The sequence below is a fragment of the Uranotaenia lowii genome, chromosome 2 (genome assembly GCF_029784155.1).
Source record: "Uranotaenia lowii strain MFRU-FL chromosome 2, ASM2978415v1, whole genome shotgun sequence".
Taxonomy (NCBI): Eukaryota; Metazoa; Arthropoda; class Insecta; order Diptera; family Culicidae; genus Uranotaenia; species Uranotaenia lowii.
In genome coordinates this window covers 189809645-189822729 of record NC_073692.1, presented here as the reverse complement: position 1 = coordinate 189822729, position 13085 = coordinate 189809645, and the positions used below count along the sequence as shown (strand labels likewise).

General features: G+C 36.5%; 2 protein-coding genes across 3 annotated transcripts in view; both read left to right on the top strand.

Annotated features, from left to right (window-relative positions):
- Positions 1 to 13085, top strand: part of LOC129744586 (uncharacterized) — a 327683-nt gene that overhangs the window by 283658 nt on the left and 30940 nt on the right. The gene's annotated exons all lie outside the window — the stretch shown is intronic.
- Positions 10377 to 11281, top strand: LOC129744594 (uncharacterized). Its single transcript, XM_055737211.1, has one exon. It carries the CDS (start codon positions 10403 to 10405, stop codon positions 11120 to 11122), a length of 720 nt encoding a protein of 239 aa, XP_055593186.1. The 5' UTR covers positions 10377 to 10402; the 3' UTR covers positions 11123 to 11281.

Sequence of the window (13085 nt, the reverse complement as noted above, 5' to 3'; positions counted from 1 at the left end):
GTCAAGTAAACAGTTATATGTCAGTCTGTCAAACGCAGAAACGTGAGTTGAATCTCAGCAAAGACAATTTCCAGTGGTCTGAGCGATAAATACGGTAAAATGAACTTTAATTAGCATAAATCAGTAGATTTCAACAACTTGTGGATAAAATTAACAGGAAAATGTCTGCTCCTCACAAAAAAAATACCCGTTGACATCCGGAAACTGATTTTTAACCTGAAGAATGACAGTAAAAGCTTGTCCGAAATTTATTTATTTACTTGTCTTCGAATTACGCATAGAATAGTGAAACGGCCATGATCGTCGGTTCAGTATGTCCTTCTGAACTTTAAGAAGACTAACTCCCTGGAGACTAATCGTATAAGCTGATGGTTGGTTTGATCGTATTTTCGGGTCAGAACCAAACAATCATATTTATATTCCTGTAGACGCTTAATATGACTGATAAATCTATTTATTTTTCTCCGTGAATGAATGTCAAGTTTCCGGTGCATCTGCGCTGAAAGCATACCACACCATTAGATGGCCACCACCGTGCTTGACTGTCGGTCACAAATTTTTCGGATCCAATTCAGTATTTGGATTACGCCATACTCTTACATGTCCGTCAGACCCAAAAATATTAAATTAGCTTTCGTCAGTGAATATGACGTTCTGCCAGAACTCTTTCGGTTCCAGGACATACTTTTGAGCGTATTCCAGCCGCTCTTTCTTATATTTAGCAGATATAAACGGCTTCTTCGAAGCAACACGACCTCGGTATTTTTTCTCATGAAGTATGTTCCGTACCGTTTGAGTATTAACCTGTATGTTTTCAACATTCTTCAGGCTGTCTGCTAGTTTCGGGGCACCGATTTTAGGATTCTTACTGATTTCCCTGACAATGATGCAATGGTGACGATCCGTAAGCTTCAGTTTGCGGCCTCTTCCTGGAGAGGTCTCCAGTGAGTTAGTCTTCTTAAAGTTCTGAAGGACATACTGAACCGTCGATCGTGGCCGTTTTACTATACCTGCAATTTCGGACATGCTTTTACCGTCATTCTTCAGGTCAGCAATCAGTTTCCGGATGTCAACGGGTATTTTTTTGGGAGGAGCAGACATTTTTTTGCTAATTTTTGTGGATTTAATTAACAGGAAAATGTCTGCTTTTCACAAAAAAAATACCCGTAGACATCCGGAAACACGAAAATCTACTGATTTATGCTAAATAAAGTTCATTTTACCGTATTTATCGCTCAGACCGCTGGAAATTGTCTTTGCTGAGATTCAACTCACGTTTCTGCGTTTGACAGACTGACATATAACTGTTTACTTGACTAATATTTGACAAAGGCCTCAGTGTACGGACAATTTTTTGACGTCGTTTTTGGGACTTTCCTTACAAAATGAATTGGATTATTTATAAGGTTTAATTCATAAACATTTCTTATACTGATCTACAAAAAGGACTAGTTTCTGCAGCGAATGATGTAATTGTAGTATTTTTATTGACTGAAAAAGTGCACTTTTTGATTGTTTGGATTTCAAGGTACGTGCTGTACGGACAATTTTTTGATACAGTGTATATTCATCAGATCATCTGCGGCGGTGAAGAAGATCTATCGCTAACTGAAACGCAAAGCAGGAAGGATTGGGTTGATGATTAATACGTCCAAGACGAAGTAAATGCTGGCTTGCGGATCCGAGACCGACCGAGCCCGCTTGTCCAGTAACAACAAGGTCACGAACGACGGCGACGAGCTGGAGATAGTCGAAGACTTTATCTATCTGCCGTGAGATCCGGCGGCGAATTATCAGCGGAAGTCGTGCCACGGACTCCACGAACAACTGCGGTCGAGAAGACTTAGCCCCCGCACAAAGTGTAACCTGTACACAACGCTCATTAGACCGTTTGTCCTCTACGGGCACGAGACGTGGGAATTGCTCGAGGAGGACCTGTATACCTTTGGAGAATTCGCGCAACGAGTGTTAAGAACCATCTTTGACGGTGTTTAGGAGAACGGAGTAAAGAGGCGAAGGCTGAACTACGAGCTCGCGTGACCATACGGTGCACGCATTATCCAGAAGATGGTGAAGGCTGGACGGATACGCTGGGCATGTTACGAGAATGCCAGACGACTGTCCTGCAAGACAGACGAGCAGGGGCGCAACGAGCGAGGTGGTTAGACCTAGTGGAGAGTGATCTGGCGTATGTGGGACGCCCAAGAAGTTGGAGAACGGTTGCCATGGACCAAGTGAATTGGAGGAATATTGTTCATCAGGTTTTGTAGTGAGACGGAAAACCATATTAATAAATAAATGTTTAATGTTTAATGTTTATTGTACGTGAGCCTGTCAGTTATAAACTATAGTTCAGGTTAATGATATATAACATAAGGATTTCACTAGTTGATGTTCGAATAGAGGTGAAATAAAACCTAGATCTAATCTAAATACAAGTATCTCTAGAGTGCACTATTCAGTGCTTCCTTTAAGCTACGTAGGTTACTTGACTCTTTCACGGAAATTGGCAGACTGTTCCAGTAGGAGGCACCGTACAGAAGAATACTTTTCTTACAGCTGGTTGTATGGTGTGGCAGGATAAAACATTTAGTTTTGCTGTTTCTGGCATGTTGAAGATGTTCAGTGAGATAGTCAGGAAGTTGGTTGCAGAATCCTTGTCGCATAAAGCATCCAATGCGAAGATAATAGTTGTCTAAAAGATCCGACCTAAGATGCTTTTTCTCACCGCGCTGGTACTTTCCCTTCTTTTTAGATTATAGATGAACCTGGAGGCAGATTTAAAGCAGCGAACTTTGACAGTTTCATGTGCTTGAAAATATCTGCTACTTTTCCCCTTCCTTTTGCCGTATAAAATTCCTGTCCCGGAAGCTGCTCGTAGTCAGCTTTGACGTAGGTTTCGTCGTCCATTACCACGCAGTCAAGCTTCGTCAGTATCGTCGTGTACCTCCGGGATCGCGGTTTGGCCGTCGTATTTTGTTTATCATCGCGATTTGGAGTCACTACTTTCAGTCCGGCTCGTCTTACTAGTCCGGCTCGTTCTTTTGCTCGATGCAAGTCAGAAATACGTCAAGTTGATATCGACCAAATTTTGACCGTATCACCCTTTATATTCAAGGAGACTTGATCTTTCATTCAGGGTGTCAAAAATCAATTCAGCTTTGACAAAAATCAAGCAAAATCTAAAGATAAAAGTTCCATTTACTTAAGTGTCAAGCAAACAGAATTCTATAAGTTTGTCTACTATTAACTAGAGATGTGTCGAAAATTTAGCCAGCCGAATATTCGCCGCATACCGTCAAAAAACCGCTAAGCCGGATATTCGGCCCACCGATTAGTTGAGCTAAGTATTCGGCCGAATAGGCTGAATAGGCCGAATATTTATTTTTTAAATTTATACTAAAATAGACTTGTCAATTTTTTCTACTGATGTTGGATAATTTATAAAATATCCAAAAGTATTGTTGGAAATGCTACGAAATCATTAAAAACTTATGGTTTCAGTAAAACATGTTAGGTGTTTCCGTGTATCTTTCACTGTAGATAGCTTTATACTTTGATTGATTATACAGGCTTGTCCATAAATCCTAAAAAGAATTCGAGAAAAGTCAAATCTGACCGCGATGGCCAGATATTTTTTTCAACCTTTCCGAATTTTACCCGGGTTTGTTCAGATTATTTGCTTAATCAAATAAAAATCTCTTTTCCTCTCATATGTTTGAGAATAATGCCTAGTTTCTGTTCAGATTTGCCCGTTTTTCACAAGGTTTTCGAAAAATCGTCCAACCCTGGCCGTGTGGATGTGTCTGGTAGAAAGTATGGTATGCTTAAGGTATATATAAGATCATTGTTCTTTCTGGCAAGTATTTTGAAGACATCTAGCTAATATTCGACATTCATCTAAATCAAAATCAAATAAGCAATTCCAAATAGCTTGGCACCTGTTTCGACATGTTATTTCTCAGATTTCACTGGAACATAGTCTCTTTGGTGATAAACGTTCTTGGAGTGACAAGTCATGTGATGTCTTTTCAGCTAATGGTAACATTTTGAAAATCAAAGAGACTACCTACTAAAGAAGATACATCTTGTTGGAAATAATTGACTCAAAAACATGAGGAGCATTACAATAGAAGAAATAGAAGAAAAATGAATTTATGGCTTTTTTATTTCTATTGGAATCACAACAGAATATTCGTTTGGCCGGATAATTGAAAAGGTCCGAATATCACTATTCAGTTCATCTCTACTATCTACCTTACAGATATTGCATACTTAAAAGCACAATTTTCAAATTTTTACACTAAACCACTTTTTGAGACCTTTTTATCAGGAAATTATTGGACAAATACTAGTTCTTGGATAGATATTAATAATTCCGTGCTTAGCAATGATCATTGATTATCATGATTTTTGGACTCGAGGGCTCAAGTGAACCCATAACATACGCTATTCTCTATACCACATTCGGCGACAAATCAACTTTTATTTTAAATCTTAATTGATTCTAGAATTAATGAACATTGCATGCACATTGTTCGTGTTGTATACATTTTTATGTTGATTTTGTATGGGAGACTCCTGTTTAAAAATTGGGAAACATTATTCATCGTAACAACGTTTGCATTAAAACAATAGAACTTTTTCCGGATGATGATTGAATACAAATCACGACAGGTAATTGCATTCTGTAAATTTTCAATGAAAGGTCATAATATGAGTGAAGTTGGAAAAATATACAACACCCTTCCAAGCGGCCTTCCTGCGTTCTACCGGATAATTCATAATGGCAGATGAAAACTTTTGTGTTGACATGGATTTGCGTTATATCTTCTATTTGTTTACCAATTCATCTTAATTTTTCGCAGAAAATTGTTAAAAATGTTCAGTTAACCGGAACTTTTACGATGAGGAACAAAAATTTGCATAAACGCCTCTTTTGGAGTGTTATTTTCACTTTATTTATGAATTTTTCGTCAATTTTTCAAAAATTGATTATTTTATTCAGTCGCTCGAGCTGCGACTTTGCCTGTAGATCAATTCAGCTTTCCGGCATGTTTGTCTATTTTTGGCAGACACTTTTTCACTGTTTGCTGGTTGACCCGACCTCCCTGCCCAACGCCAGCAGCCATGTATCCAAATTTCCCTCGGTCTTGCTCTTCAGCATCCTTTGGAGCTTCTTGTCGGCCTTCCGGAACCGACCTTTTTCCGATGCTCTGATTGTTATCATAGAGTGTCCAGACGTTTAAGATGCCAAAGTAGTGGTTAAAGTATCCGGCAAGTGCCAGAAGGTGTCCGTTTCGGACGCAGCGGACTATCGTTCTTAGAACGAGCACGTTATAAAACAGAGTTGCTTCACTTTTTTCGCCATAACAGAAAGAGTTTGACTGATAGAGATGTAAATTTTTTTTCGAGTAAGTTAATTATGATTGATGCTGCATGAGAATTTTTGTCAATGCGTGAAAAGCTAAACCCATGAAAAATAGGCAAAATTTGTCATTTTTTTAAGGCATAGGGGAGATAAAAGCATAATGGCCACCTTAACACTAGAAAGACCGCACCAGTCAAAATGACTGGTTGGACACTTTGTTTGTTGAATATCTTTTGCATACTTCGCTTTAAAAATTCGCAAAAAATACGACTTTTCATGAATTTTGAATCTCTACAAAACTGTGTATTTTTTATTTCACTAGCTCTTTTAGTAAGCGAGAAAAATTTCGCCATGGACACTCGGACCGTGACCAGTCAAAATGACTGGTAAAATTCACAACCTTATAACTCAAACAAGATAAAAATATTTCGCTTGCTTTTGGTTTCATTTGCAAGCTACATTCAAGACAATGAGTCCTAGTTGATTTATGGTGGGCAGAAGTGTGTCATTCGTTATGAAATTATTGATTTTCGATGCGAAGTCGTGAAGATTTGAAGAAAAAGTTATCGGATTGGCCGCTGTGTGGCGCTTTAAGCACTTGACTCCCAATTTTTTTGGTCTGTTTTGTTGCTCAACTATAATCGAGCTTTCTGTCAAAATTTGGCGAAATTTCATCAAGATTTGTAAAAGTTATGTTAGATTTAATACATGTCCATTCGAGTAATCGAGTAGTTTTAGGTGATAAATATGTTTTATACTAAACTAGAATGAGTAAAATTATTATGAATTGAGTGCTTATTTATTCAAATTTGAAGACATCAGCTATGAAACTGAATAATTTTAATGATATTTCATTATGGGTGCACGATATATTCTTATATGTTGGTTATCCACCATGGGTGCACGGATTCCCCGCAGTTTCTGCCCAAGTATGTATTCACTTGCATTCTTAGATTATTAGGCTCGACAAATTTCCAATGCAAGTTCACTTACAGGTATTCCGGCACCCGTGTATATACCTGGCCAGCTGGCAACTGATTGAACATTCTTATTATAAGAGGAAACACATCTTACCTGTCGGCAACGTATGGGGTTTGAACCCAAGAATTTTCTTGCCGATACAAGGAATCGAACCCAGTACGCCTGGCATACCTATACCAAACTCGCGCCAGCCTATCTGATAGACCACATCGGATGCGGATATTTCAACATGGGTGCACGGAATGGCTGCAGATTCACCGTTGTAAATTATATAGAGTGAAATAGTTTTCAACTTGCTTCAGAAAACAACATATTTTTGAGTTAGACATGATAGGTATTTGAAATTCAATATTCGTCAATTTTAAAACTGTTAAGGAAAAATAAAACAATGTGTACATTTGACAATGTTGATTCATTATTTTTATTTTTACTGTTTTTCGTCGCACGACATAACTTGATGCATATAATCCCTAAACTCACTCGGTCCATGGTAAGCGTTTTCCAATTTCTTGGATGTTGATCAGATCTTATCAGATAAATGTACGATTGCAAAAACCTGTTTTGTAATAAAAAATAAATAAATTTATTATTTCAAGATAAAATTGAAATATTTTTTTTCCAGGAATGAAAAAACGGAACTTTAAATAAAAATCGTTATTTAAATCATTATGTCATAGTGAAAAACCATGTATATAACACAAATTTTCATTTGAATCTTTAAAAGTCTTTATTCCTTACCTTTAACATGCAAAAAAATTGATTTTGGATGAACGGCGGTGAATCCGGGCACCCATGGTAAATTACTCTACTTATATAAAAAATATGCTTCAAAACCTACAATATCAGGTATAATTTATAGGCATCGGGTTGAAAAACTTCAGAGCGATGGATGCTAGAAAACATCTACTAAAACAAAACTGAAGTGAAACCGTGCACCCATGGTCAATAACCATAGCCATCTAACATGTTTTTATTATTAGATTGATAATGTGTTTCAATTTTTTGATAATTATTTGACATATTCATTTTATGACATACACGCATTCGTCAACTATGCCAAACTGAGGTGATTCCGGGCACCCATGGTGAAAAAATATTTCAATTTTATAACAAAAATGTTATCGAATTAATAACAAAATAATTTCAAAAGAAAAAATTTAAAAATATTTTGATAGAAAAAATTTCCCCTTTACCAGTCATTTTGACTGGTCACGGTCCGAATAGGTATATTCAATTTGCCGGTCCTTCTAGTGTTAAGAAGGACTCTAATTTAACCATAGAAGACAGCTATAACGTGTTACTTCATTGTTTCGTGTTCAAACACTAAAAAAGTCTACTTCCTAACGGGATAAAACTTGAAAAAGTAGGTAAAAACGTTTCAATATGCATTTTTAAATTGTTTGCCTAAAGCTATAAATCAGTCACTGTAGAGACAAAATTCCTCATAAAAATTTATTTGAGAAAATTCGTACTTTCGTGGAAGAGAAGAGTGCTTACAAGAGCCTGATGAATGACTAATGGAGCTCAAATTTTGCTTAATAAATCAACTACTTGTACCAAATCATGCTTGTGGATAATTTTTTATGAAAATTCAATGCCTACTTAGCACATCTCTTTGCCGAAAATACGATGGAAAGTGTACTGTAAAGGGTGATACGGTCAAAATTTGGTCAATATCAACTTGACGTATTTCTTTCAATTTTGCATTTAAAAAACCTGAACACCCCTCATTTTGAAGGCGTGTGTGTGTGTGTGTGTGTGTGAAGAATGTTGCTCCTATTTTGATTTTGGAATTCACTCTTCAGTTGTCAAAATGCCGTCCAAGGAAGAAGAGCAGCGTATCAAAATTTTGCTCGCGCATCGCGAAAATCCAAGCTACTCGCACGCGAAGCTGGTAAAATCGCTAAAAGTTGCCAAATCAACCGTTACAAATGTAATTAAAGTGTTTGGGGAACGTTTGTCGACAGCCAGGAAATCTGGATCGGGGGGAAATCGGAAACCGGAAACCGCTGAGACGACAAAGAGAGTTGTCGGTAGTTTCAAGCGAAATCCTAACCTCTCTCTCCGAGATGCCGCAAATAAGCTGGATATATCGTCTACAACCGTGCATCGAGCCAAAAAACGAGCCGGACCATCGACTTACAAGAAGGTAGTGACTCCAAATCGCGATGATAAACAAAATACGACGGCCAAAGCGCGATCCCGGAGGCTGTACACAACGATGCTGACAAAATTTGACTGCGTGGTAATGGACGACGAAACCTACGTCAAAGCCGACTACAAGCAGCTTCCGGGACAGGAGTTTTATAGGTGTTTTTAAGGACGAGCAGCAGTTCAAGGCAAACTAGCTTTCTGCGGCGAAGAAGGTGGACAAGGTGGCTGTACAAAATCTGATGGCAGGGGTTTTGCGTAAGACCCGGCAATTTGGATTTGGAAAAGCGGAAGCCTAACTGAATATTTTTCCTGGATTGTATACTAATTTAACTTGAAAAAGAAATTTAATTTGATTTTTTGAATAAACGATTTCATAGATTTACAAGCGTTTTCCCTTGACCAAATTTTGACCGTATCACCCTTTACCAAAGATGATATGATTGGAAAAGCACTACTGGCATAAAAACTCAAAGCAAAACGATGCATGACCACTACTTGTAAGCGAAACAAGACAAACATTTTATGGGATTTTCACCATATTGGATAATTCATCCAAAATTTTTTTTTCAAATTTATACCTCAGTTTTCCGGGATAAATCATTAATTTCAGCACTCAGATTAGTTTCAGAGCCATATCCTCAATTGAATTTCACCTAACACAGACAAAATACCCGCTTCCTTGACGTTGAAGTTTTCAGCACGGTCTTTAATTTCCGTACCGGTCCTTCTGGATGCTCGTTAAACCGTTAATCTGGTAATCCTTTGTTGGCTCAATCCCCGACTGACCCTTACGAGCTCCCTTGTCTCTTTATTTTGTCCTGTTGCATGGTTGTGTAACACTTAGATAGTATTCTTATATACTGGTTGTGTTAGACTGGACAGTTTACCACACTTGATCTCGTTAATCCTAATATGAACCATCCTCCGATAGCAATATGCCTTTGATTTATTCATTTAGACTTGTCCCCTTTTATTCCTAGTCCTGAGTCCCTAATGGTTCATCAAGTCACTCATGAGGCTGTGTGGATGATTTTATATCGCACTTGAGGCACATATCGCAGGAGCGTTTCTATGCAACTCAATGATGGTGCAAAAGTTAAGGCAGCACCATGCCAAGGAATGAAGCCACCATAAATGTAACGTAAAATTTCAATTTAACTTCTTAATTAAAGCGAATTATATAATGATGGAGATGTGTCCACTGGTGTGAAACGCTCGTCATGAGAAGAAGCACTTTGAGTCGGTTTGCACGTTAGAGTTGGTGTGTAAATTTTTTAGATGATCAACGAACGCATGATAGAAGAATGATATCTGATTTGAGCAGTGTTGAGGCAGATGAATGCTTGGAGTAGCAATGAATTCAACATAATGAACACGAGGTTTCCATATCAAAATTTAACAAAATTAAAAAAAGTCTCATGCATAAAATTATGTAACTTTGAACATCCGAAATCAGTCAATTTTCTAGAAAACACTTTTCCGAGTAAATTTCGTTGCTCACAATTTGACACGTGGCGAGTGAAAATAATTTGTAAAAGTATTGATTCCTGGAAAACTGGTATCATACTGTTCCCCGAAACTGATGAGTGCTGTTTTACTTAGAATTCATAAAATCATAACGAGTCTGCCATACGAAAACAAACTTTTCGTTTTGTTTTCATTACCCGAATTGATAGCTGCTCCAAATGTGGATGCTGCTATCTTTTCTGGGGAAAACGAGAAAGAAACGGAAGTTATAAACGATATCTTCATTATCGCATCGTACATTTGATATAGTAAATATCGTTGGATCTTGTTAGTAACGGAAGCTCTTTTTAGAATATAAAAGACATGACTTCTGTGGGCAGATTATTCTGTTATTTTAAATCATTCTAAAAGAAACCAACTACCGCCAACATGAAAAGTATTACAATTTTGATTGCGTTCCTGGCTTTTGCGAATGCTGCCCGACAACCTGCTAAAGATGTCATAGCAAAATTTCGTGAGGTAGCCCCTAAATATTTGGACCTTATGGTGAACGGTGAAAACGAGTTGGCCAAGATTCGTCAGGAAGCCTCAGAGAACGTAGCCCAATTCCACAAAACTATTATCGAGATGAAAGAATATTACATCATCAACGCCGAAGCCAAAGAGGAAGGAATCCATAATCAAATTTTCAATCAAGATCCATCGGTCGACAGAACGTGTCTGGGATTCTTGAACACCAGTCTCGATATGAACATGAACCTTGCTGGTGTCGGATTCACCAATTGCATCAATACCGTCGACGAGCAGTTCAACGCCTTAATTACCAAATACTACAAAACTCTGGGAGTCGAGGAATCTCTCATCGCCGAGCTTCGTCTGCTGGATGTGTTCCGAGGAGATAACGTGTTCTACACTCCGGAAAATATCATCGCAAAACTAAACAAGAAGCTAGAGGATCTTCAAATCAATCCGGAAAGCGTTGGTGCCGATATGGAGAAGGCAAAGGAAACTTTCCAGCAGGATTTGGATGCCATTCGATCAAACTACAAGCTGTGCATGACCCAAACCGAGCAAATGCTGAAAAATTCCGCAGATATCCTGATGATGCAGCTTACCTTCAACTGTCAGGGACAGATAGTAGAAGTGTAAATAATTGTTTGGTATGCTATCGAATTATCAAGTTGCAGATTTGTATATTTTATGACTCAACTAGTTCAAACGATTCGTTTTCAACACATATTCAAAATTAGAGATTTGTATGAATAAACCCCAATTTTTATATTCGAATACATTGTTGATTCTGTATGATTTTTTCTTTGTGTTGATATGTTTCCATCAGGGCCAGGGTGGCAATGGTTAGATATATGGGATAAAATTTTATCGATGAATTTCAGAACACATTCATTGTTCAGGTTTTTACACCACTGTGGTCAATTTATTTTACACTAGGGTGGTTCCAGTTTACTTTCATTATAGTTTTGGGTATTTTAGTTAGAATACCCAAAACCATAATGAAAGTAAACTTGAATAATGTGATTGAAATTAAAACCACAAAGTTTAATGATTAAATGATTAAAACCACAGAGTTTAAAATAAAAACGACAAAAATGATTTAAAAAAAGACAAAAATAACATAGGGACCAAAATAAAAATGAATTCAAAAAGATAAAAAAGGAAAAAATCTAAAACAAATGATCGGAAATTTCAAATGTAAAAAAGCTCAAAATTAACAATATGACAAAAGTTAGAACATTGAAAACAAGACAAAAAACCAAAACTACATAAGTTTGGAAAAAAATTCTTTTTCATTTTTGTTTTTCTTTTACTCTTGATTTTTTGTCAGGTATGATATTTTTTTTGGATATACTCTTTCGCTCATTTGTTGGTTTTGTCATTTATTGTCAATTAGGTTCATTTTTGTCGTTTTGTCAAATTTATGTTGAACTTTTTGGAATATGTTATTTAATTTTTAATAAGTTTCAGGATCACTTTAGTGGAAATTCATTGCATACATTCAAATGGTTAGAAGTGTTGTGGAACAAATTGTAATTTATTTTTTAAGTCAATTACTTAACCCTAATCCGCTCTTGAGTGTCATTATAACACTTTTGGAAGTTTGGCGGCTTCTAACTTTATTCGGGTGTATCAAAATAAAAAAAATAAATTTCTTCGGTTACCCTCAATGAATTTTTGAAATTTTCAATATTGTATCATTACTTTTTTACATACGCGCTCTGAAAGTCCAGGAAAAAAATCCTTTATCAGACCTTGAGTATCAATTTGACACTCCTCGCTTCGAACCGCTAGTTTTCTCGTGTTTCTCAACCGATTTTTTCAAAATTTAAAGTTTTGGAAACCTCGCAATGCAATTCAAATATGTTTTAAAGATCTACAACACATCAGTTTTCCGTTATTCAAAGTCTAATAAAAATATACTCAAAAACATGCTTCGGAAAAAAAACAAAATGCTTAAAAAAAAATTCACTTAGTGTCCGAGAAAGCTGAAGCTTGAAGTTATACGTTGCACATAAAGATTGTCTTTTTATTTTAATTTTTTAAGATCATGATCATGGTGTAAAAACCGTACTTTTCAATAAATCATTAGCCAAAATTGTTTAAGTCACACCAGATAAAATTTAAAAAAAAGATTGGAAAGTTGACGTAATTTGGTAAATTTTTGCATTTTTTATTTAAAAAAAAGCGAATTTCAGAATTTTTGACGAATTTTCAAAGATAGCAGTTTATTGAACTTTTTTACAATTTGTAATTCCTTAGATTTTCTCGCACTTAAATTCAAGTTTTCACTTGATTTTGAGAATTTTCTTGCAATATTTTCGGCATTCATTTATATTTAACAGAAAATCAATTTCACACCAATTCTAGTGATGTAATTGCATAAGCGCTGCGATATTTTACACAAATAAGATAAATATAAAACTAAAAATGAATCCAGCGAATGCTTGCGTTTTTGTCAGTTTTCGCTCACTCGTCGGCACCACTAGAATCGGTATAAAATTGCCTTTTTGGTTAATATAAATTTATTGCGGATATCTTGCGTTAATATACTCAAAATCCAGTGCAAAGTAAAATTCGAGTTTCAGAAAATCTGAGA

Coding starts and splice junctions, on each gene's coding strand:
- LOC129744594 (XM_055737211.1), top strand. CDS start 10,403: ATGAAAAGTATTACAATTTTGATTGCGTTCCTGGCTTTTGCGAATGCT.